This window comes from Thalassophryne amazonica, chromosome 2 (genome assembly GCF_902500255.1).
Source record: "Thalassophryne amazonica chromosome 2, fThaAma1.1, whole genome shotgun sequence".
NCBI lineage: Eukaryota > Metazoa > Chordata > Actinopteri > Batrachoidiformes > Batrachoididae > Thalassophryne > Thalassophryne amazonica.
The window spans coordinates 110,158,502-110,185,739 of record NC_047104.1 but is presented as its reverse complement, the minus strand read 5'-3'; the positions used below and the strand labels follow the sequence as shown (position 1 = coordinate 110,185,739).

Sequence of the window (27,238 nt, the reverse complement as noted above, 5' to 3'; positions counted from 1 at the left end):
GAGCAGTCATGGCTTAAATGTAGTACATCATTAGGATATCTACTTCAGCTGGAAGTCCTTTAGCTCTACACATGAACTGCTCATCAGGTGCATAGGGTTGGCATGATGACAGTGGAGGGTGAGAGATGCTTCATCCATCATCACAGCCTCAGACACGCCCCCCGCAAACCACCCGAAGTATACACAAAACACACAAACAATATCTTGGCCAGCCAAAGTCCCCCCAACACACAACAGAATAATTGTAATTTGGTCGGCGAATCATTGTGAAAGGGTGCGGTCGGCTCGTCAAAGCTTACCATCGCAACAGCGTCTTCGTGCCAAACTGGAAATTCTGTGTGCAGACCCACAGATTTCTCCATCTCTTCAGCTGCATTGAGTTAAATCCATCAATCATTCTAGTTAAATCCATTAAATCCACGCATTTCGACATCGTTGTCGCTGCAATAGTTTCTGTCGCTCTCAGCTGACAACGCCATTAGTGACACCTGCGCAGCAATGCTGTCAGGGGGCGGAGTTATACATCAAATGTGAAAAGGCTGAATATTTTGAAATCTCACACGATTAACCAGTCAGATTTGTGGAGAAAATGTAACTGGATTATGACAATTTGACCAGCTTTATTTAAGTGGGTGCTGATCAGACACGTTTGACATTTAATATTCTATATGCACAATGTTTTCATTGCTGTCAAAGGAAGATTGTTTTCCTGATTTATAAGTCAGTTGCCTGTTGTCCACCACCATGTGATGATCATGAGCTACAGTTTGGCCAACTTTAAGTCTCTCTGTGCCTCTAAATTTGACTGTTAACTTTTAATTTACGTTTTCCTGTTTGACTGGAGCGCCCACCCTAAAAAAAGCATCCATCAACCCAAATGTTGTTGTTTTTAGCAGGAAATTAATGATATACCAATGCAAAACGTCACCACCAACATTCAACATCCTTTATGAAACAACAAATATGACCATAACTGGACACTACCCCCCACCACCACCAACACACCCAAAATACAATTAGTTATCAAGAGTTTAAACAAATGTCTGAACTTCTGTTGTACAGAAACTGATCAGCCGTAAAGAACTGGAGGATGTAAAAATGAACCAATATCCCAACTATTCACAAATCCAGCAGTACTCCAGTATAACTGCACTGGGATTCACATCTGATCCTTTCTGTGAACCTTTAGGGTAAATTCTCATTCATTTTGTTACATTTTAAAAGCTGTATTTTCTTGCTAATTCATGTTCTTTTTGGAAATATTTCATTCTAAACTGTGAAAGTAAAAGGGCAGCCAGTGTCACTGAAGTTCTTGATTTGTTTTAGAGGGCCAGGGCTTGGACAACACCTGATTTACAGCACAGCTCCCCGTCTAAATCACCGTGTTTCACATTTCCCATCTGTGACCTTCCCTAGTATTACTCTATCATTCATTCCTCTTCTGTGGCTGTCACGGAGGAACATATGTCCAAGCAACATTTTCCTCCCTCTGCATTTTGTGGCTGAAATCCGTTTAGTATTCACCCCAATATTTGCTCCATGATAGCAGTAATTAGACTGGCTCTATTTGCGTCGGCAGTCGTATGATGGCACTGGGCAGTGTTTCATCATGTGTCAGTGTCAACAGCAAAGGAAAAATAAAACTAAAACAAGCACTGGGATGTTGGGTCTAGGATGCAAGAGACTGTTTCTGTTTTTGTTGTGGTTCATCAGTGTAGCAAAGATTATTATTGTAATCAATTAACCAATTTATTTTTGTAATTAATTCATTTAATGATTATTGTTGATTAACCAATTAATCTGCCTTTTTTTATTAGTTTGTTGATTATTTGTGATTAATCAATTATCCTGTGGTATTATTTGTGATTAATCAATTATCCTGTGGTATTATTTGTGATTAATCAAGTAATCGTAACGATAGATTCTATCAATAACAATCAACCTTGCATTCAAATGTTTTGTCAGAAAAAGTATTTATTTTACAATTTTTTTAAGAAAATATCATCATATAAATGATACAAAGTGCAGAAAATTAAAACGACATTCATGCTGCTTCCTGAAACACAAAAGGACAGAAAATAAAGTTCATATTTCATAAGGCTGCAACTAACCATTATTTTCATTATCAACTAATCAGAGAGGAGTAAAGATTTAAGAAGGTGAAATCCTTTATTTGAATTTGTTGTTGTGCAGCTGCAGCCATAGTGTGTGTGTGTGTGTGTGTGTGTGTGTGTGTGTGTGTGTGTGTGTGCATGCATGCATACGTGTACTATAGTGCAAGATGGTAATATTCTCTTCCCCTTTGAATCAGTGGGGTCAACTTGTATCTTTGCATGAGTTTTCACTGCAGCTAAAGTTTGTGCAGCCACAGCGGCTGTTTGTGCCTTCGGGGCTTTAATTCCATTTTCTTCGCTGCCTTTCTGCCAACACATACATAAATATTATTAAACATATAATATATAAGTACAGTGGATTGACATCAGCACTGGCTCCACAGGGGACAGAGAATGCATAAAAATGCTTTTGTAGGCTTGACAATCATTCAATGATTTTATTTTTTGACAAGTGAAAGTAGCAAAGCAAATCAAAAGCACTACAGTTGTACACTATTGCTGCTCTCAGCTGTGGTGTGTTCTTTGCACTGATGCTGGTTTCACGCTCTTTGTGTCCTATCTTCTACCATTCACAAAGCGACACACAACCTAACAAAGGTGCCACTGCTAGGTTGCACCTTGTCATTTCATGTATCGTGCCTATGATCCTTCAATATGGAATGTACTTGTGGACCCTTGGACATGTGTTCACGGGAGACATGGCTATCGACAGAAACAGCTGCCGTGATCTGTCATTCTGGACATTCCAGCTCCACAACACCTACTGTGTTTGGACAGTTATGGACTAACAACTGTTCACTGTGAGGCGCTTGTGTCTGATTGCTGTATTTATGTGGACATAAATAAAAACATATATTGCCGTGGTGGTGGCAAGCTGCAGCAAGCAAGCGTGTACACGGAGCAGATACTGACAGCCCCCCAGGTTGAAACGGACCGTCAGATCAGAACATGCAGCAGGCGATCTGACCATCACGTCACCCACGTGAGCTCTGTTCCACATAACATGGTGTCTGTGCTGTGGCGTGCCATCTACAAGACATGCATGTCGGACAGAACATGTGCGACCGACTGGACACACCTGAGCAGTAGATGTGGACATGATCAGAGCACACTGCTTCTCATTCATGTCATTCCATGACTGTATGTCTGTGACCATGGGTCATCACCAGAGGAACAGACAGATCATATTTGTATTACTCACTTGATAAATGTGGTGTTTTTATATGGTGTGGAATTTATTTTTTTTTTTTTTGTAATACTTTCACATCCTTCCTGATATGAGGCAGCTTCCCACAGCTTTCAAAGATCAGCTCTGTTGCCCAGTGGTAAAGTCTCTGACTGGGAATCGGAGGTTTTGAAAGGAGTGAATTCACATCCCGGGTGGTGTGTTTTTTTTCTCTTTTTTTATTATTCCACATAAGCGGTGCAATGTGGTTCCACACGCACCAGCTGGTTTTTATTTCTTACACATAAGTGGCGCCATGTGGTGCACCTCGCACTGTTCTGGCTCAACGGACACCGGTGCGTGCACGAACTCTCGCACCGGGTTTGTGCATGCCTGCCCTTCGGCATGATGTTTTGTGCGCTAATTTCGAACTGTTTTGCACAGATCTATTTCATCACCAGAAATTCTCACCTGACTTTTCTCTTGCATTTGTCTAATACCACAGTGCTGCGTGCTTTGCAAATTCCTGTATAAAAAGGGATAGCGGGTGGCACTGTGATTAGTTGATGTTATAATATACCTATAAAATACCCACAGCACTCCCTTGAATAATGTGGACCACTAATCCAGCCCATTTGCACTCAATACTCAGGTTTGTGCTCAGAATATGTGCCCTTGAGATAACAATGTGCACCCCAGGTACACCCCAAATTGAATTGTTCTGTATGTTTTAGACTATGTGCTATTGAGATAGCGCCCATAATTCCTTAAGGTTGTGAATCCCAAGTGAAAAAATAGTTGCTTTATATCAAAATTGCTGCTTTTATATTAAAATGTTAATATGAAAATGATGCCACATTGAATGTGCCATGCATATTTCTTCTTCAGAAATAAAAAACACTCAATTAGTGCATTTGTGAATTTATAGCAGAGCTGCAACCATACAGAGACCCAAGGTCAAGTCATATCAGAGAATGGAGCTTTGTACATTAAGCTCTACGTACTGACACTTTCTGTGAAGGATCGCTGTGTCTTTCTTCTTTCTCATTCTGTTATATCCATTAATAAGGTGTTTGTTTTGAAAATGTGGCAAGTCTTTATATTGACCCTTGAAAACATGTTAAATCTGATGTTCAGAATAAACACAAACGACATCTCAGCAGACAAACACTTGATATGTCAGTAATCAAATAGAGCTTTCTAATACTCAACATGAGATGCAGCAGGTGGAAAAGAGACAAATGCAAGCAGGCGGGAGGAAAACATTTCAGGCCTTAATAATAAGGAGGTTGCTTATTTGCTTGTGCCTAAGATGAAATAATGCAGGCTAGAGGTTGGGAAGAGTGGGAGGTTATGAAATAATAAGGGTTCCATCCCTTTTCTTGTGCTCATGGTGCTCAAATAAGTCCTTTTTCCTCCAAGTTAATTATGGCTGACATTTAAATTAGTAGACTTGGGTTGAAGAAGGTGGTCGAGCGGTGGAGGTAGAGGGGCTCCGCTCTAATTGAGTTTCTTACTGGTTCCACCTTCGATGCTGCCTTTGCTCACCAGGGAGACATGTGAAGTGCAAATGAATAAGGCCCTCGTGTAGATATCGACAGTGACTTTGTGGTGATGTCTCTATCTTGGTGTTTAAGTATTAGTAGAATTCTTTTTTTTTTTTAATTCCTGGCCTGTATTACTCTAAATGTTACCATGTTTAAAGGAAACCTCACCAGCCACTTTAGCAGGTACACCTTCCTGGGTTTGACTTCAGAACTGCCTTTTTATCTTCATGGCTCGGATTCAACAAGGTACTGGAAACGTTCCTCATAGATTTTGGTCATTACATCATCAGCAACCACAATTGTTGATACAAGCCAGTATGGTTCCATGCTTTCAAATGGTTTTAGCCAAATTCTGAACCTACCATTTAAATGCATCTAAGTCTATCTGTCCAAGTATAAGTCCATCTAAATCTAAGTGCAGGACCCACAAACTGAAAAACTTCTTTGTCCCTCAGGCCATCAGGGGGAGGAGGAGTAACAGGGAGACAGAGGGCGGGAATGAGAGGAACAGTAGCCAGTAAACTAGTATTGCTCTTTTACTTTCACTTTTGATACTCTGTGTGCTTCTTACCCTGTGTGCTGCCATATGATGCTGCTGGAACCTGTTTCCCAAGGATCTTCCCAAGGAATCAATAAAGTTCTGTTTAATCTAAATGTTGCATTAGAAATTAAGACTCCTCAGACCATGCAACATGTTTCTACCATTCCACTGTCTAATTTTGGTGATCACATGCTCAGTGCAGCCTAAGATACTTGTTAGGAATTGCACTTGGCGTGGACATCTGCTACTTGAAGGTTCGAAGGGTTGTGCGTTCAAAGATGATCTTTTGTCAACTCAAACCAGTCCAGACATTCTCCTGTGTCCTCTGCCATCAACGAGACATGTTTCCACACAAACTTACCACTCACTGGATGTGTCCTCTGTTTTGGACCATTCTCTGCTGAGCCTATAGTTGGTTGTTGGTGAAATTCCCAGTAGATCAGCAGTTTCTGAACCATTCAAACCAACCTGTGTGACACCAACAGCCATGTCACATTAAACTTCACTTTTATTATTTTTCTTCTTAATTGTGATGCCTGATTTGAGCTTTAATAAATCCCGTTGACCATGTCTACACACCAAAGCACATTTGATTTCTGCGGTGTGATTGGCTGAACGCATATCTATACTATAATTCACCAAATGCCCGTCCGTCCGTCTATCTGATCCTGCATCACACCATAACGGCTCACCCAATCGTCGTGATTTTCTTTCTGTGTCATATATGTTGACCCTGGAGTAACATAGGGGGTTAATTTTCACGTGCCCTTCATAGGTATATAGAATTAGGTACTATCATCTCAGACAAACATATTAGCAGGCAAACTAGCCATGATTCTTTTTCTTCTATGAGGTTTTATGATGGCTGCCAGACCGAGAACTAGATTACAGTGGTCCCTCGTTTATCGCGGGAGTTGCGTTCTAAAAATAACCCGCAATAGGTGAAATCCGCGAAGTAGTCAGTGTTATTTTCTACAATTATTATAGATGTTTTAAGGCTGTAAAACCCCTCACTACACACTTTATACACTTTTCATTAACATTTTCTCTCTTCTCTCGTGTGTAAACACTCTCAAAGTTCAAACCTTAGTAGAAAAATAAGTCCAGTATTATAGAATGAAACCAAAGATCAAGATCAAGACCTGTTTTCAGGCCCAAACATTTGTTTGAGAAATAAAAATAGAAAAATTTCCTATAAATAATTATGATGGCTTTTAGAACTAACAAATTTAATTTTAACGACCAACCTACGAGGTTGGACACATAAGAAATTATTAATAGTGACTGACCAGTATTTCACAGTTCCTCTGATTGCGCCTCTTCGTCCTGGCGCCGCTCCGCTGTAGCGTCTTTTTCCACTGAGTGACATCTCGGTGCAGGTGTCTTTTTCCGAGTGAAGAACATAGTTATGGGTAGTTGTTGACGCTCTTTTTTCTTCTGGGCGAGAAGATTATAAACAGACACGCAGAACACAATGCGCGTGCTCTCCCTTCGCTCACTGTTGCGGGACGGATGTGGGACAGATGCGGGACCCGCAAAGAATCCAAGTCATTAAAAAGATACAAACCTCTCTCAGTGGCCACAGAGATCTGCAGCTGCGGTTACCGAGACCATGCAGCGCTGCGGATTTTTCCGCAAGAAGTCTATCTTTGCAGGCTGCCAGAGCACTCCACATCAAAACAGCGAGCGTAGTCTCTGGACCTGTTGCTGGAGTTGGCCGCAGCTCCGCACAGCAGAGAGGGGGGTGGTGTGAGTGGCCCACTGCGGCGCTTACCGAACCCGCAGACTCGGTAAGTGCATTGGAGGCAGTGAGAGCAATCGCGGTGATGCCGACCGGTGCCGCGACCGGCCCGCCTGATGAGGACGCAGAACACAATGCGCTGTAAAAAAAAAAAAAAAAAGAAGCATGCAAAATTGCACTAAAGAAATCTGCGAAAGGTGAACTGCGTTATAGCGAGGGACCACTGTACCTCCACCATATGCACAGGAGTGTGAAATGTCTGTCTGTTCCTCTGTTCTAACATCATGCCAAAACGGCTTACGTGATCACTTGTTCTGTGTGTACCCCTAGACACTGTGGTAACATGGGTGAGTGGGGTAATTTTTGCATGCCACTCATACGTATATGGCATTAGGTGCTATCATCCCAGACTAAAGTGACTAAATTATTAGCATGCTAACTAGCCACAACTCTTCTGTGATGTTTTATGGCAGGTGGCAGAGTGACAGCTGCATTACCGCCACCACATGGCCAGGAGTTTTAATTGGCACTGAATCCAAGCACCCAGTACGTGACACTGGGTACCTATCACACATGTGACAATACCTTAAGCACATTTTCTGCTTTGCACTTTGCTTGCAATTCCTCAACACAGTTGTTGCAGAACATTACACACAGTTTACTATATTAGACACTGAACTTAAAGATAAAATACCTTGTTATCACTGGGAAAACACTTTTAATAAAAATGCAAAACACATGTGGTAATTGGAAACACTTGTGCACACAACTGAAAACACTCACAGAGAAAACTCACCACCAATCAGTCTGACGTTTGGCACTACAAATAGAGCTCAGGTAAGATATTTGGTTAAATCTGCAATCATGGAGGTGATAAGACTCAGAGAAAGAGGCAGAGGAAGAGGACAAGGAAGACAAAGAGGGAGAAGAGCAAGAAGGAGAAATGTTTCAGATGAAATTCAAGCAACTTTGGTGGACCATGTGATCACCCACAGTCTCACAGTGAGGGAAGCTGGACAAAGGGTCCCCCCAAACATCAGCCACCACACAGTGGATAGTACTGTCAAATGCAATATCATTCTGGTGTTACTGTACCATGTATGTAAACTACAGTACTGTAAATACTTGTTTTCATTGTTCTGATTTGTGTTTTGATTTTGAACTGTACAGTACTGTCTTTCTTTAGGTAGAAATTTCTACTTCTACTTCTTTGTAAAAAAGGGGGGGCATAACACTTTTGTTGCTAAATACTGTAAACTTCAGCTCTTGTTTGAGAAAAAGTAAATAAAAATATTTCACTTCAGTGTTTTGTGTAAAACACATCAGTGTGTTGCTGTTGATTTGAAAGTGTTTCAAAATTGTGCATGTGTGTATCGTTTTGTTGCTAGAATGACATTTTTGGAAGGGACTGTTAGGTTTTGATTGTGGGGTTTCATTTTGACAGAGCTGTGAGGTGTTTTATAACAGGCGTTCTGTCTCATCTTGCTTGTGTGTAGAGTTCTGACACAGTGAGACAAATTTTGCAAAATGTGTGTAAGCAATTGGTAAAAACTATAACAGGCACTGAATCCAAATACGCGGCATTTCTCTCACTCACAGCAAGCTGTTCAGCTGTGAGCGTTTCAAAATCTTTTTGAAGAACCGTAAAGACAATGAGTCAATTTTCTCAACAACGTTGTGTACCCAGAGGTTCTGTGATAGGAGAGTGGAGTGTGGTCGTGGTGATACTGACGTCAAAATGTATTACTTTTACATCACTGCATCAACATCAGTGACCAGTGTGATTGTGAAATGTCTAAAATTTTTAATCAAATCATGACTATCTTATAGCAGGTAAAAGATGATTAGAATTCCATTCCAGGATATATGATTTCAGCATTTGAAACCTTCATCTAGCAAAGTTGTTTGCTGGTTTGATTTAATGTGCAGTTGAGCAGCTGTACCAAATAAAGTGGCCATTGAGTGTATTGGAACTGCATTTTACCCATATACCTCTTTGTTCAGGTCACTTTTAGCTGTTTGTGTCCATGAATGTTGGTGTGTTAGAGTGCAGCAAGTATTTCTAAAACTTCATAAATAAATTATGGCTGTACAAGCTAAGCATAATAAATATGACTATCAAGTGAAAAAAGACTATCAAGGGGTTTGTAATCATTTACATCGATTTTTTTTTTGTTTGTTCATACGTCTTTATTATCTCAAAATCCTCCAAGGATTATAACATAGAACCGAAGCAGATCTTAAGACACAATAATAAAAAGATGGTGTTTAACCATGACAGTTTTTTAAACATTAAATTTGGTTTGATATGCTTAATATTGTACCAAGCATAATTAAAGTGAAAAAACAAAAGTGTGCAGCTTGATTACAGTGACCTTGTTACTCTGAGGTCATGCTTGTGTTTCAGTTGAATAGAATTCCTAGATAGGTTTTTCAGTTGTATCTCAGTGAACTGCAATATTTTGCTAAGTCTTAACATCACTCCTAAATGTTGTGTGTACTTTTGATTCCTGCAGGGTGTACTGCTATACATTCTGTTTAATGTGCATATACTGTGCAGAAAATGTATTCCTGGCAATGGTTTTCTCCCTTCTTATTCTACGCCTGCGTACTAACTCGTATAATTGTGCAGTGTTGTTGTGAGTAATGTGAATATAACCCAGATATTATTAAAACACTTTAATGAGCTCGGCATTATTATCATGTCTTCTAAATAAGGGCTTTCTAAATCCATTTGATTTATTTTCTCAGACAGTCACGGCTTATCTTTAGTTTTCTCATTTGCTAATGGCTGTATGATGTGGATTCAGCACACCACACTGAATTGTTATTGCCGCTCTGCAGACACACGCTAATGATGACTCATTTATGGACAAGCCAGCTCCAGGTCATTTAAGGATAATTTAGAATTCTTGACAGCTTTGAGTCTGTAAATACCTTCCTGAATATGTTTCAAAATGTGCTTTTAAGTCATTAAAGTAGACTAAAGGGATATTATACAAAGAAAAATGGACTATTTTATATTTCAGTCATGTTCTGTGATACAACGGGCCAGCCAGAGGTGGAAAACACGCCTTCAGTGAATAAATGTCCTAACACATAACTGTTCCATCCACCCATTAAACCAGCTGATTCTAAATGATTCTGCTCTTCAGAATCATTTAGAATCTTTATAATTCTTTATAATTTGCAGTTGTTTAATTGCTATCCCAGTGCAAAGTATATATATATATATATATATATATATATATATATATATATATATATATATATATATATATATATATATATATATATAATAATTATACATAGTGGTGTGCAAAACTAACCAAAAAGTTAGCTTCAATAGCTGCTAATCCGCTACCTGAAAAGTTAACTTTTAGTATTGACTGACTCCGGTACACCATCAGCTACTGACTGACGCTTCTGAGTACAATCAAAGGCGATCACAAACCCAACACAAACAATGTGTTGGGTTTGTGATCTGGGTTTGACGCTTCCTTACACTGCTGTAAGGAAGAGTCATTTACATTCAACATACAGTGCCCTAGACGTGTGGGAGAAGGCATCAAAAGTAAAGCAGTTTTGACTTATGGTTTGATTTTTAAAACCAAACTAATTCCAGACAGTTTATTGATATTAACGTCAACTCTTGTTTTTACAAAGTGAAAATATCACACATATTTTTAGTTTTAAAGTAATGTGCTAATTCTGAATGTCTGAACATTAACACGCACAGATGCCAAAAGGAATTATGATCACTGGTTGGTTGGTTTATTTATTTGTAAAAATCTAGCACACGTTACTGTAATGTGTCTGTTGGTTTTTGCAAATAAATGTGTACGAGGTCTATTAGAAAAGTATCCGACCTTATTATTTTTTTCAAAAACCATATGGATTTGAATCACGTGTGATTACATCAGACATGCTTGAACCCTTGTGGGCATGCAAGAGTTTTTTCACGCCTGTCGGTTACGTCATTCGCCTGTGGGCAGTCTTTGAGTGAGGAGTGGCCCACCCTCTCGTCGATTTTTTTCATTGTTTAGGAATGGCTCAGAGACTGCTGCTTTGTTTGATCAAAATTTTTTCAAAAACTGTAAGGCACAACTGAGTGGACACCATTCGATAAATTCAGCTGGTTTTCAGTAAAAATTTTAACGGCTGATGAGAGATTTTGGTCTGTAAGTGTCACTTTAAGGACGGCCCACGGCGCCTGATGGCGATCTGCGCTCCGAGGCGTCGTCGTCTCGCTGTTTCAAGTTGAAAACATCCTAATTTAAGGCTCTGTTCACCCAGGTCGTCATCAGAGAACAGAGAAGTTTCAGAAGTGGTCGGCATGAGGAGTTTATGCGGACATTCCACTGTTAAAGGAGATTTTGTAATGAAAGAACGTGCAGGCAGATTCGCATGTCGGGCCGGACCTGACCGCGGGGGGTCGCCACAGGAAAAACACCTCCGTTGGAAACCTTAACGGGCAAGTTGGAACATGCCCAAGCTGTTAAACAATTTCTCATATACTCACTTGTTGAAAGCTATCAAAAGCCGCCTGAATTTTACAAATGGTTTTCAACACGGAGGTGTTTTTCCTGTCGCGGCGCAGACAGATTTGCGGCGTCGTCACGGAACCGACTCGGCGAATTTGCCCACACGTTCTTTCATTACAAAATCTCCTTTAACAGTGGAATGTCCGCACAAACTCCGCATGCCGACTTCTTCTGAAACTTCTCTGTTCTCTGACGATGACCTGGGTGAACAGAGCCTTAAATTAGGATGTTTTCAGCTCGAAACAGCCAGACGGACACCACCTCCGACCGCGTCGCGCCGATCCACTTTGTGAGCTGTCCTTAAAGCGAAAGAAACTCCACAATCTCTCATCGGCCGTTAAACTTTTCACCGAGAACCAGCTGAATTTCTCGAATAGTGTCCACTCGGATATCCCTCACAGGTCCTGAAAAAACAGACGTTATCTTAACCATATCTGACACCTGCCACAAAGCAGTACAATGCAATGCTCACTTTCATGCTTTGAATGCACAACCTTTTCCTCGCCAGAAAACCTCTCACTCACTTCTGTGTTTGCCATTATGACCAATAGCAATGAATCAGTTGCTGATTTGTTTATATTTCATATTATGCCCAAAACATGCCCATAACTGCATTATGTCCCTTACTTTATGCTCCCATTACTTAGCGTTTAAACAGAAAAGTCGAATTGGACACACCCCTAATGCAAATGCACAAGGATCTTCAAGATGGAGCTCTTCATTTCTGATTTTATGATCTCACATCCCCTCTATCTCTCCTCTTCCAGCCATGGCAGACTTCCATGTCCAGCCAGAGTCAGTACATGTTGAAGAATCTGGTGTAGCCCGATTCCAGTGTCAGATCCATGGCCTTCCAGAACCCATCATCAGCTGGGAAAAAGGCGGCCGTCCAGTTGACACCAAGGATGAGAGGTTGGCCTGATATTTTTCAGTCATAGTTCACCTCTATATGTGTTCCTTTCTGTCATGTTTGTGTCCATTTTTCTCCTCTAGGTACACACTTTTACCAACAGGTGTCCTTCAGATTACTGGAGTGCGTGAGGAGGACGGCGGAAGGTTCTGCTGTGTGGCCCATAACAGTGCAGGAGTGAAACACAGCACTGAAGCACTGCTTACTGTTTCAGGTTGTTATTCATCATTTTTCAGCCGACATGATGTTAACTGACTAATGACACCAAAAATCATTCTTTCACTGCACCATATTTTCATTCATTTAAAAAATTTGGTTCATTTGGGCCGTGTTCATTCATGCAGTGGTTTATATATTCCGCCACTAGCTCACCATTTAGCCTGTTTGCCGCTAAGGAACGACTTGCACAGGCCCGGCGGCAGAAAAAAAAATTAAGGGGGCGATGAGTTTATCACAGGGGGCGGGGTCGCCCCCCCCCCCCACAAAAAAGTGCACACCGGAGGGTACGTGCCTCTAAGCGTGCGTAATGAACTGGGTGCACTCCTAGAAAACTTGTGTATTTAGGTTACACCGTTGTAAGAGACTGACTGAGAGTAAAGAGTGATGACAGTATTTTTTTTATTATTATTTGAACGTATAGACCCTCAGTCAAGTGATCTCCTGCATACCACAAAACCAAACCAACAACTGATCTGAGAAACGACACGAGACAGTAGATTAACCCCACATACAGCCCTCCATCACAAGCGCAAACACAGAGCAATTGGGCATGACAGTCACACAACGGGTCAAAGATAAACCTTTCATGTAGATATACAGTGGTCCCTTGTTTATCGCGGGAGTTACGTTCTAAAAATAGCCCGCAATAGGTGAAATCCGCGAAGTAGTCAGCGTTATTTTTTACAATTATTATAGACGTTTTAAGGCTGTAAAACCCCTCACTACACACTTTATACACTTTTCTCAAACAGGCATTAACATTTTCTCACTTTTCTCTCATGTGTAAACACTCTCAAAGTTCAAACCTTAGTACAAAAATAAGACCAACCTGTTTTCAGGCCCAAACATTTGTTTGAGAAATAAAAATAGAACGTTTTCCTATAAATAATTATGATGGCTTTTAGAACTAACAAATTTAATTTTAACGATCAACATACGAGGTTGGACACATAAGAAATTATTAATAGTGACTGACCAGTATTTCACAGTTCCTCTGATCGCGCCTCTTCGTCGTGGCGCCGCTCCGCTGAAGGCCTTGCTGCAGGTGTCTTTTTCCGAGTGAAGAACACAGTTATGGGTAGTTGTTGGCGCTCTTTTTTCTTCTGGGCGAGAAGATCCTTATAAACAGACACGCAGAACACAATGCGCGTGCTCTCCCTTCACGGTGCCGCAACAGGTGTCCCATCATCTCGACAGAACACCGGTCTGCTTGATGAGGACGCAGAGCACAATGTGCTGTAAAAAACAAAAAAAACAAGCATGCAAAATTGGACTAAAAAAATCTGCGAAACTGCAAGGCGCTATATTTTCCAGTATTTCTTTTTCTTTCTTTTTTATTTTTATTTTTGATAACTCTCACATCCAAGGGGGCGAGGTTGATGACGTGAGGGGGCGTCGCCCCCAAACGCTCCCTCGTGGCGCCGGGTCCGGACGTGCATTTTGCCTCATTTGGCTCACTTTTGGTCATTCATCATGACTTCTGCTTACTGAGAGCAGTTCATAAGGCTCACGCTTCGTTGTTATTCATGGCTGCTCGGAGTAGTTTGCACCGGTCGTGTAAACGTTCGTGTAAGGGTCTTGTCTCAGAGTGATGCTGAAAAACTAATTCATGCATTTATTTCCTCTAGGCTGGACTATTGTAATTCATTATTATCAGGTTGTCCTAAAAGTTCCCTGAAAAGCCTTCAGTTAATTCAAAATGCTGCAGCTAGAGTACTGACGGGGACTAGAGGGAGAGAGCATATTTCACCCATATTGGCTTCTCTTCATTGGCTCCCTGTTAATTCCAGAATAGAATTTAAAATTCTTCTTCTTACTTATAAGGTTTTGAATAATCAAGTCCCATCTTATCTTAGGGACCTCATAGTACCATATCACCCCAATAGAGCGCTTCGGTCTCAGACTGCAGGCTTACTTGTAGTTCCTAGGGTTTGTAAGAGTAGAATGGGAGGCAGAGCCTTCAGCTTTCAGGCTCCTCTCCTGTGGAACCAGCTCCCAATTCGGATCAGGGAGACAGACACCCTCTCTACTTTTAAGATTAGGCTTAAAACTTTCCTTTTTGCTAAAGCTTATAGTTAGGGCTGGATCAGGTGACCCTGAACCATCCCTTAGTTATGCTGCTATAGACGTAGACTGCTGGGGGGTTCCCATGATGCACTGAGTGTTTCTTTCTCTTTTTGCTCTGTATGCACCACTCTGCATTTAATCATTAGTGATTGATCTCTGCTCTCTTCCACAGCGTGTCTTTTTCCTGATTCTCTCCCCTCAGCCCCAACCAGTCCCAGCAGAAGACTGCCCCTCCCTGAGCCTGGTTCTGCTGGAGGTTTCTTCCTGTTAAAAGGGAGTTTTTCCTTCCCACTGTCGCCAAGTGCTTGCTCACAGGGGGTCGTTTTGACCGTTGGGGTTTTTCTGTAATTATTGTATGGCTTTTGCCTTACAATCTAAAGCACCTTGGGGCAACTGTTTGTTGTGATTTGGCGCTATATAAATAAAATTGATTTGATTTGATTTGATTTAATCACCTGAAGTCAAAGGTTCTGGGTCTTCATGCCTTGTCATGCGCTTGTTTTACTAGCTTGTCTACTCAGTCTCTGTTTTTAGCACTTCATCCTCGACTAATTTCATATTAGAAGCTGCCCTTTCATTGATGGCTCACCCGTTCACGGCTCAGTCATTTGCCACACTCGCTCCCTCCGTAAATGAATGGGGTCAGATGGACTCAGGGGATGTCACGACACCCCCCGTCCTCCTCATCTGACTCACACTTTGAATCTTGCTTATGAATCTTGCTCACAGCTCACTCATTCACAATTCACAGGTTTGACCGCAGGGGATGACATGACATTAGCTCGTATGCAGCTAGCTGAGCGCTATCTGTTTGCGCTCACCTTCTTGTTTCTTGACTATGCCAGCCTGTGTTTCAGTAAACTGTAATAATTCAATAAACTGTGTCAATGAAGGACTCTGTGACACAGGAGACATTTTGTTCATTTCATAGATTCAGAATTTAAGATTTGGTTGTTATGGGGACAACAAATCAACAGAGCAGACATTTTGTTTTTCTGCATTGATGTAACTGACGTGCAGTGTTGGCTGTCCTAAAAGTCGCTAAAAGTCGCTAAATGGCATCATCAGCCAATTTGCATATTATTTGCATATAGTATGATGTCATAACAGATGCTGTAGGAAAAAAACGCTGTGGGAGAGACATTGAATACATTATCAACATTATTTATTTATTTATTTTGCCATTAAAATTGGCCATCACTTTTCAAAATAAAATAATAACTTCTCAAGGCCAGAGCTTCTCAAAGTCTGGAGACTAATTAGTCACAGCACAGCAAACGAGGTAAATAGGCTGAGCGAGTCCGAGTGAGGTTTGCCATTCAATGCGGGAACAGCCGTGGAGGCATCGCGTGTTTGTGTTTCATTTGCACTTTGAACGCGGAGGATTGTAGATATCCCTCCGCTCAGTTGAAGCGGAAGTGGGGGGGACCCGCTGCCGCTCGGTAAGAACAGAGACTACATCAATATATGCTTTCACTTTTGAGTCTCCAAACACCAGAAAAGTCTCCAGTAACGCCAGGAAAAGTAGCAAGATTTGTTGCTAGTCAAGAGGGTTTGGGAAGTCGCCAGATTTAGGAAGAAGGTTTTATTTTCTATGTGGCTAATTTGTTGGCAGCACGGCGGTGAAATGGTTAGTACTGTTGCCTCACAGCAAGAAGGTCGCAGATTGGTTCCCTACCCGGTCCTTTCTGTGTGGAGTTTGCATGGTCTCCCCGTGTATGTGTGGGTTCCCTCCAGGCTTCCTCACACCTCTAAAGACATGCAGTTGAGGCAAATTGATGACTCTTAATTGACCAAAGGTGTGAGTGAGAGTGTGCATGTGTTTGTGTGTCTATACTTTATGTGAATACCGCCTTTCGCCCAACGACCGCTGGGATAGGCTCCAGCCCTCCATGATTCTTAACTGAAATAAGCAGGTTTAGAAATGAACAATTCGCAATTGTGCTTTTTTATGTCATGTAAATTTTATGGCGGACAAAGTTAACATGTTAATAACGTGTTAACGTAAATCCCTTGTAATAGCACTAATGTTTTTGATGTGCAATTAATGCACCCTCCTTTTGTGACCCATGAAAATCCGATGAAGCGCACTACACGTCTGCACTCCTTGGCTTGGTGCACGTGACTGGTGTCTGCTGTGGAGTAGAAAAAAATTAATGCTTGCGCAAGAAGTTTCCGTTCACCTTTTCATCAAACCACACCTTGCGCCGTTCCTTCCTGTTTAATTCAGAATAGCAAATCTGGGCATGTTTTCAAGCATCATAGTAACTTCTTGATCCATCTTTGTCAATCTTGAACTAACGATATATGTAGTAGTTACGGCTTCATCGGCACCAGATTTAAAATCAGACGTTTGAATCATTTTATCCAGATTGTTGAAATCGTTGATAGTGTGCGGTAACTTCTGGGTATTCATAGTCTTAAAAGCATCATGTCTGAACATCTTTAAATGTGGTGTTCATATTGACTACAGCTTGAAACTTGTTTCATCGTGCTCCTTCGGGGTAAAAATTTGAAGCAGAAGCAGCCCTGTTGAATGTTTGTTGAGGTTGTTGTCCAAAGTTGAAGAGCTCGATCATGTCTGTCTGAGGGCACAAGAGTAGAGGAGGCAAGTCTGCAGTTGCTACTACAACCCCTGGCAAAAATTATGGAATCACCGGCCTCGGAGGATGTTCATTCAGTCGTTTAATTTTGTAGAAAAAAAGCAGATCACAGACATGACACAAAACTAAAGTCATTTCAAATGGCAACTTTCTGGCTTTAAGAAAAACTATAAGAAATCAAGAAAAAAAGATTGTGGCAGTCAGTAACAGTTACTTTTTTAGACCAAGCAGAGGAAAAAAATATGGAATCACTCAATTCTGAGGAAAAAATTATGGAATCACCCTGTAAATTTTCATCCCCCAAATTAATTAATTTCCCCCTGCATCAAATCAGATCTGCTCATTGACATTGACCCTATGCCATGACATTGACCCTATGTGTCTTTTTGCAAGGAATGTTTTTGCAGTTTTTGCTCTATGGCAAGATGCATTATCATCTTGAAAACTGATTTCATCATCCCCAAACATCCTTTCAGTTGTCCAAAATATCAACATAAACTTGTGCATTTATTGATGATGTAATGACAGCCATCTCCCCAGTGCCTTTACATGACATGCAGCCCCATATCATCAATGACTGTGGAAATTTACATGTTCTCTTCAGGCAGTCATCTTTATAAATCTCATTGGAAAGGCACCAAACAAAAGTTCCAGCATCATCACCTTGCCCAATGCAGATTCGAGATTCATCACTGAATATGACTTTCATCCAGTCATCCACAGTCCACTATAGCTTTTCCTTAGCCCATTGTAACCTTGTTTTTTTCTGTTTAGGTGTTAATGATGCCTTTTGTTTAGCTTTTCTGTATGTAAATCCCATTTCCTTTAGGCGGTTTCTTACAGTTCGGTCATTGACGTTGACTCCAGTTTCCTCCCATTTGTTCCTCATTTGTTTTGTTGTACATTTTTTGATTTTTGAGACATATTGCTTTAAGTTTTCTGTCTTGACGCTTTGATGTCTTCCTTGGTCTACCAGTATGTTTGCATTTAACAACCTTCCCATGTTGTTTGTATTTGGTCCTGAGTTTAGACACAGCTGACTGTGAACAACCAACATCTTTTGCAACATTGCGTGATGATTTACTCTCTTTTAAGAGTTTGATAATCCTCTCCTTTGTTTCAATTGACATCTCTCGTGTTGGAGCCATGATTCATGTCAGTCCACTTGGTGCAACAGCTCTCCAAGGTGTGATCACTCCTTTTTAGATGCAGACTAACGAGCAGATCTGATATGATGCAGGTGTTAGTTTTGGGGATGAAAATTTACAGGGTGATTCCATAATTTTTTCCTCAGAATTGAGTGATTCCATATTTTTTCCTCTGCTTGGTCTAAAAAAGTAACCGTTACTGACTGCCACAATCTTTTTTTCTTGATTTCTTATAGTGTTTCTTAAAGCCAGAAAGTTGCCATTTGAAATGACTTTAGTTTTGTGTCATGTCTGTGATCTGCTTTTTTTCTACAAAATTAAACAACTGAATGAACATCCTCCGAGGCCGGTGATTCCATAATTTTTGCCAGGGGTTGTACAGGGAGACAAAGTCGTTTCATCCTGTTTTGCACTTTTTGGGATCGTGGGCGATTGTACTAGAATGGCGCCCTGTAGAATTACCATGTAATCTCAAAATTGCTCCAAGTGTTCAGTTGTGTGTTTTGCAAGCCAACATGCTGACATCAGTTTATGAGTGTGTGTGTGTGTGTGTGTGTGTGTGTGTGTGTGTGTGTGTGTGTGTGTGTGTGTGTGTGTGTGTGTGTGTGTGTGTGTGTGTGTGTGTGTGTGTGTATATATGAATTGATAAATGTGAGGCATCACTGTAAAGCACTTTATATTCTGCATGAGATGGAGCAACCAAATATAAATACAGCCAATTTTCAGACACAGATACAAGTTATTACAGTAACCTGTGCTACAACCGATGTGCATGATTCACATGACTGACAAAAGATCAGCTCTGTGCCACGTGCAGGCACATTAAAATAAAAAAGGGGGTTAGATCACTTCAGTGTAGCATCTGAAGACTCTGTTCTTTTGTTCTTAACTACAGCTGCCACCTTGTGTATGCGGCGTATTCCCAAGATTTCCAAGCCCATTGTTCTCTGTCTGATAAAAGAGATACAAGATATCAAGCACTCCACAGAAACCCAATTAAAGGAAACCATCCATCAAACTCATCCACGTCTCTTTTTCCAGGCTCCCAGTCATCTGTTTACAAAGAACCAATGATCCTGGTTGGTCCAGAAAACCTCACCCTCACTGTTCACCAAACTGCCATCTTGGAATGTGTTGCAACTGGATATCCGCGGCCAATCGTGTCCTGGAGCAGACTGGGTAAGACAAAATCCCAATCATATCCACAGAAAGGAGCCTGTGCGGACTTCTTTACCTTGTTAGCATATACGTATATGTGAAGGTGTGCCAGTGTTGCCACAGTTACTTTGAAAAAGTAATCCAATTACTGATTACACCTCGAAAAAGTAACTTAGTTACTTTACTGATTACTCAATTTTAAAAGGAAATAAGTTAGATTACTAGTTACTTTAAGCAGCTGCTGACAACAGCCCCCCACCTCAAGATGAAAATGATAAACAGTTTTGCCAAAACTCACTTTATAGTCACTCTTTCTTGAAATCAGTGAACAGAACTGTTTTATAAAAAATAAAATAAAGACACCTTTCTTTACCTCATATTTAACTGTTGACAGCACTGTAATGGAAAATTTACAGTTTGTAATCTACATTGTTTATAAATGTAACTGTTAAATTATTTTTAACATTTAAATTGTTTTTCAACATTTTAATTATTAAAATTGTGATTATTATTATTAGTAGTAGTATGAACAATTGTCTTCAAAAGTTGACCTTTAATCTAGGGGTATTTGGGGCGGGGTGTAAAACATTGTTTTAACGTAAAGCTCAGTGCAGGCGCGTTGCCATCATTGCGCTTTGAGAGACGACAATTGTTATTCAACTCTGAGCTACGCTGCAGAAAACACATGAAAAGCTCGCAGCATCAAACGCTTTGAGGGCGAAGTGGGCAGTTCAGTCGAACTGCGACCTCCGCCTGCCCACGAGCTGTTGTGATGGACCCACGATACAAAAATAATAGTAACGTACAGTGACTTGGAGAAGAAACTTTAATTGGATTACTAGTTTAGAAAGATTAGCGCATTAGAGTATTTGTTACTGAAAAGAGCGGTCACATTACAGTAATGCGTTACTTAGTAACGCATTAGTAAGTAAGACGTTACTAAGTAACGCATTAGTAAGTAAGACGTTACTAAGTAACGCATTACCAGCATCACTGGGATGTGCGCATGTCTGAATGTAAGCGGGCACTTGAACTCTCAGGCTTCAGTGTAGTTTGTATTAGCTTTGTATCCATCTTTGTAACTCCTCAGTTTGAGCTGCACTGTGTCGTGTGTAAGTGCGCTCAGGATATATTTGAAACTAGCCTAGCAGAACTGTGCAAACACAAGGCAGGCGGATGTGGCATGAACCCTGTGTGCTAAACTCCATGTTGATTTGTGTGGATTTCATCACATAAAGGTTAACCTCCTGCAAAACACGGCACAGCTTGTGAACGACGCCTACGGGGTTTCTTAGGGGCTGTCACTTTTTCAGGCTGGTATCGCTTTTCTTTACCTATTATCAAATCTAATTCTAAATCTAAATTGCTGTGCCTCCCAACCAGCTGGCCGTAATCAGACTGACGGTTTACACAGTGTCGCCAGAATGAAATGCTAACACGATGGGATTTATACGTATTAGGTTACAGCAGAGACGGCAGAATAAACCGCATAATGAATCTGATAGTTTCACATCAATCAGGCCTGAATGCCACAGTTTGTTGGAGCTCTTCACTGAGCAGCACCGCAGCTTGGTAAGAGAAAAAGGTGAGAAAAGAATAAATCTGCTTCTGCTGAGAGAAACACTCACTTGACCAAGAAGGAGCAGTCCAGCGTATGAGTTGGCGATAATGGAAAAATCCAGGAATAGCACGGACACATTGTGATGGCAGACGGGGAGTAAATCCGCTTGGATTATAAATTGGAGGGATGTCTTTCATTGTATTCTTTTGCGATGATAAAGATATTGTCTTCCTCATAATATATACTGAGGTGAAAATTATCAACAAAATATTGCAAACATATACTGCATGGAGCTTGACTTAAGTGATTAATTAGGCAAAGTACAATGGATGCCAATTTGATATAGAATTGTCGATAAAATTAATCTGACCATGAAATTTATTACTTACCATATTTTCCAGAGTATAAGTCTGTGTGTTTTTTTTTTTAGTCGTTTGAGAGGTCCTGTGATTTACAGTCCGGTGCGACTTACACTTTTTCCAGAAAGTATTCACAGCGCCTTAGCTTTTCAAGATTTTGTTACGTTACAGCCTTCTTCCAAAATGGATGAAAATTTTTTTTTTAACTCAAACTTTGACACAATACCCCATAATGACAACGTGAAAAATATTTTATATATTTGCAGATTTATTAAAAATACAAAAACTAAGGCATCACATGTACATAAATATTCACAGCTTTTGCCATGAAGCTCAAAATTGAGCTCAGGTGCATCCTGTTTCCACCGATCATCCTCGAGATGATCATGAAACGTTGTCCTGGTGGCACCATAGTTAAGAAGATCCATGAAAAGAGCTTGGTGCCCGTCCAGAGGGAGAAACCACCCACAAGGTGGGCTCACCAGTCACTGCCTTCTGCTGAAGGGAGAGGAGTAGGTGACTGCTCCCCCAGCCATGGCATGAGTTCATCCACGCTTCTTACCCAAATGGTGTGGCACCAAGATGCCTAGAAATGGACATCAAATAAAAGGAACTACCAGAATAAGATCATCAAAGAAAGAAGAAGAAAAAAAAACTCCTTTGTTCTGAAGAAACACTGTAACGTGTATTTTACTGGAAGACCACACTTTTGAATTAAGAGGGACTTTTTCTTTTTTTTCTATTTGAAAGAAACCTTATTTGGACATATTTGAAAGTACAAGGGGGGCAGCACAGTGGCTTAGTGGTTAGCACTGTTGCCTCACAGCGAGAAGGTCGTGGGTTCAATTTCCGTGGCCTTTCTGTGTAGAGTTTGCATGTTCTCCCCATGTGTGCGTGGCTTTCCTCTGGGTGCTCCAGTTTCCTCCCACATCCAAAGACATGTGGGTTAGGTGGATTGGAGTCTTTAAATTGTCTGTAGGTGTGTGTGGGTGTGTCTGTGCTTGTTTGTCTGTTTGTGGCCCTGCAACAGACTGGCATCCTGTCGTGGGTGTATCCCGCCTCCCGCACTATGACTGCTGGGATAGGCTCCAGCCCCCCACGACCCTTAATTGGACTAAGCAGTAGAAGATGAATGAATGAATGAATGAATGAAAGTACAAGGACAGCTCTTTTAACAAGTAGAAATGTACTTCAATCAATCAATCAATCAATTTTTTTCATATAGCGCCAAATCACAACAAACAGTTGCCCCAAGGCGCTTTATATTGTAAGGCAAGGCCATACAATAATTATGTAAAACCCCAACGGTCAAAACGACCCCCTGTGAGCAAGCACTTGGCTACAGTGGGAAGGAAAAACTCCCTTTTAACAGGAAGAAACCTCCAGCAGAACCAGGCTCAGGGAGGGGCAGTCTTCTGCTGGGACTGGTTGGGGCTGAGGGAGAGAACCAGGAAAAAGACATGCTGTGGAGGGGAGCAGAGATCGATCACTAATGATTAAATGCAGAGTGGTGCATACAGAGCAAAAAGAGAAAGAAACAGTGCATCATGGGAACCCCCCAGCAGTCTATGTCTATAGCAGCATAACTAAGGGATGGTTCAGGGTCACCTGATCCAGCCCTAACTATAAGCTTTAGCAAAAAGGAAAGTTTTAAGCCTAATCTTAAAAGTAGAGAGGGTGTCTGTCTCCCTGATCTGAATTGGGAGCTGGTTCCACAGGAGAGGAGCCTGAAAGCTGAAGGCTCTGCCTCCCATTCTACTCTTACAAACCCTAGGAACTACAAGTAAGCCTGCAGTCTGAGAGCGAAGCGCTCTATTGGGGTGATATGGTACTACGAGGTCCCTAAGATAAGATGGGACCTGATTATTCAAAACCTTATAAGTAAGAAGAAGAATTTTAAATTCTATTCTAGAATTAACAGGAAGCCAATGAAGAGAGGCCAATATGGGTGAGATATGCTCTCTCCTTCTAGTCCCCGTCAGTACTCTAGCTGCAGCATTTTGAATTAACTGAAGGCTTTTTAGGGAACTTTTAGGACAACCTGATAATAATGAATTACAATAGTCCAGCCTAGAAGAAATAAATGCATGAATTAGTTTTTCAGCATCACTCTGAGACAAGACCTTTCTGATTTTAGAGATATTGCGTAAATGCAAAAAAGCAGTCCTACATATTTGTTTAATATGCGCTTTGAATGACATATCCTGATCAAAAATGACTCCAAGATTTCTCACAGTATTACTAGAGGTCAGGGTAATGCCATCCAGAGTAAGGATCTGGTTAGACACCATGTTTCTAAGATTTGTGGGGCCAAGTACAATAACTTCAGTTTTATCTGAGTTTAAAAGCAGGAAATTAGAGGTCATCCATGTCTTTATGTCTGTAAGACAATCCTGCAGTTTAGCTAATTGGTGTGTGTCCTCTGGCTTCATGGATAGATAAAGCTGGGTATCATCTGCGTAACAATGAAAATTTAAGCAATACCGTCTAATAATACTGCCTAAGGGAAGCATATATAAAGTGAATAAAATTGGTCCTAGCACAGAACCTTGTGGAACTCCATAATTAACTTTAGTCTGTGAAGAAGATTCCCCATTTACATGAACAAATTGTAATCTATTAGACAAATATGATTCAAACCACCGCAGCGCAGTGCCTTTAATACCTATGGCATGCTCTAATCTCTGTAATAAAATTTTATGGTCAACAGTATCAAAAGCAGCACTGAGGTCTAACAGAACAAGCACAGAGATGAGTCCACTGTCCGAGGCCATAAGAAGATCATTTGTAACCTTCACTAATGCTGTTTCTGTACTATGATGAATTCTAAAACCTGACTGAAACTCTTCAAATAGACCATTCCTCTGCAGATGATCAGTTAGCTGTTTTACAACTACCCTTTCAAGAATTTTTGAGAGAAAAGGAAGGTTGGAGATTGGCCTATAATTAGCTAAGATAGCTGGGTCAAGTGATGGCTTTTTAAGTAATGGTTTAATTACTGCCACCTTAAAAGCCTGTGGTACATAGCCAACTAACAAAGATAGATTGATCATATTTAAGATCGAAGCATTAAATAATGGTAGGGCTTCCTTGAGCAGCCTGGTAGGAATGGGGTCTAATAAACATGTTGATGGTTTGGATGAAGTAACTAATGAAAATAACTCAGACAGAACAATCGGAGAGAAAGAGTCTAACCAAATACAGGCATCACTGAAAGTTGAAATAATATTTAAATTACATGGTACGTTCACCTCACATATGATCATCCAGCCCAGTCTCACTATTTTTTTTGGTGTACCTGTCACGAAATCAGTCACATTTTCATGACAAGGTTTATTTAACTCACTATTACTAACCCTACTCCTACCCCCAACTCTAACCTTAACCACCCCGACCTCCCCGCTTCACTTTTCATTTTGTGCAGCCATCATGAAATGAATTAGAATGACTTTGTGTTGCCATGATGAAAATGAAAACCAATAGATTAATGTATATTTCGTGCTGCTGAATCACGACTTGCCGTGAGACCAGGTTGGATCAGATCTGTTTAGTCACTTAAAAACGCTGTTTGTGCTTGTAACAAAAGCATTAATTAGCTCTTAGCTTCCGATGGCTAACACAGCAGTGTTTGTGTTGTAAATAAATAAATGATACACTTGGTTTTCAGATGTTTTCAGATGTTTCATTGTGTGGTACGTTCAGCTTGATCATCTGTTCAGTGGCTGAAACAAACTGTTTACTCACATTTTGTGCCCTTATAGTGACATTAATTAGCTCGTTGGCTGGGTGCCTTACAACTAAATAACACGGCGATTAAATCCATCTTGCTTCTTCTTGTATGAAGGGATAAATTTGACTTGTACTCAGGCACAACGTATATATGGGTTTTTTTTTTTTTTTTCTCTCTCTAAAGAGACATTTTTGGACCAGTGTAACTTCTACTCCAGAAAATATATTTATTTATTTTGTGTGGATTGATGATTTCCAACAAAAGCTGCATGATTATTTATATATTGATTATTTGATGTTGGGGAGGAGCAGGGGAATAACAAGAACAGCTGTATGTGACTGACATCACAACTCTGTTGTTTCTCATATCATCTGCCTTTTAAGCATCTGTTGATTGGGATTATTAGTGTCATATTTGTCTTTGTATTCCTTTGTCTCATTTCTTTTAAGAAATGGTGTGTTTATCTTTATTTAGTGTAACAAATGATGTTTTAATTCCCATTTATGCATTCCTAAATCCTAAAATAAATCTAAGTCAAATAAATTTAAATAAATTCCACCTAGTCTTCTTCTTATTGTAATAGCGTTTTAAGGCCTATTTTTGCATTCAGAATAGACTAAAATGAATCCAAGTCAAATAAATAAAATTACAGCTATTTTTCTTGTTATTGTATTCAGTGGTGTTTAATGCATAATTATGTTCAAAATGTGCTGAAATAAATGAAAGTAAAATAAATGGAAGAATTCATCCATTTTTCTCCTCACTGTATTAAGTGGTGCATAATTACACATTTACATAAAGCATCGTCAAATAATTTGTCTTCAGCAGCAATAGCATACAGAACAACCCCTTTTCCCCATATATTTAAGATTTAAAAATTCATCACTCAGCAGTAACCATAGATACAGCCTGTGGCTGGAGCCCCTGCCTCTATGGGTGTACATCACATTGCTCGTCCTCGTGGTCTTTTAATGCATCACATCTGGACCATATGTGTTTACAGGCTGCAGGTGGATGTTATGGATTAGATTAAAATGAGCCCTCAGTCCCACAGCTAATATCAGAAGCAGGCCGTATTGTTGGAGTTGTGAAGGCAGATAAGGAGCAGGAGAAAGTGTGAGCTGTATCACATAAATACAGCAAAGCTTGAAATCAAAGAGTTTTAGGTCACACAAGCCGATAGACAATAATAATTTGCTGTTTGTGGCCCCTCTTGTACTCTGGTCAGTCTAACTTGTTCTATAAGGTTTTATATTAATGGTTATGGATGGGAAGGCTTACATTAAGTCGAAATGATGCATGCTTGATGAAAATGTTCATTAATATAAATCACTCGAAAACCTGTTTAGACTTGTTTTTTTGTTTGTTTGTTTTTTTGCAGCTCTATCACACACAACAAAAACTGCAATGTTAAAATATCAGAATATACCAGTGTTTCATTTTACTTCTTAGAGTGTTATTTTTACCTTCTGTGGGATAAAGACTGCACATTCTTGGAGTTGTTTCTCAGAGTTAATCATATCAGTGTTTTAATTCAGTTGTCTACAAATGTAATTTAAGTGTGTCCATTCATTTTAATGATGGACAGAAACATTTCATTTAAGCCTGCCCATGAGCAGAGTAAAAAATGTGAAAAAGAGCACACACTTTTTTTTTATGTGCTGTTTTAAAATTTTATTCTATATGTGTTTTATTTTTGTGAATTTGTGTTTTTAATGTTAAGCACTTTGGACACCAGTCGGTGCTGTAAAGCGCTTTATAAATAAATGTTGATTGATTGACAAAATGAGAAGGTTGTGGGTTCAACCCACATGAGGCCTCTGGTACTTTT

At 40.3% G+C, this 27,238-nt stretch overlaps 1 protein-coding gene across 1 annotated transcript in view; it reads left to right on the top strand.

The window, feature by feature from the left end:
- The window catches only part of igdcc3 (immunoglobulin superfamily, DCC subclass, member 3), a 217,182-nt gene that overhangs the window by 116,262 nt on the left and 73,682 nt on the right, over positions 1–27,238 (top strand). Inside the window, exons 3-5 of the mRNA XM_034191657.1 lie at positions 12,420–12,564; positions 12,646–12,776; positions 19,641–19,778. Coding sequence (XP_034047548.1) covers positions 12,420–12,564; positions 12,646–12,776; positions 19,641–19,778 — 414 coding nt within the window. The remainder of the gene's footprint in view (positions 1–12,419; positions 12,565–12,645; positions 12,777–19,640; positions 19,779–27,238) is intronic.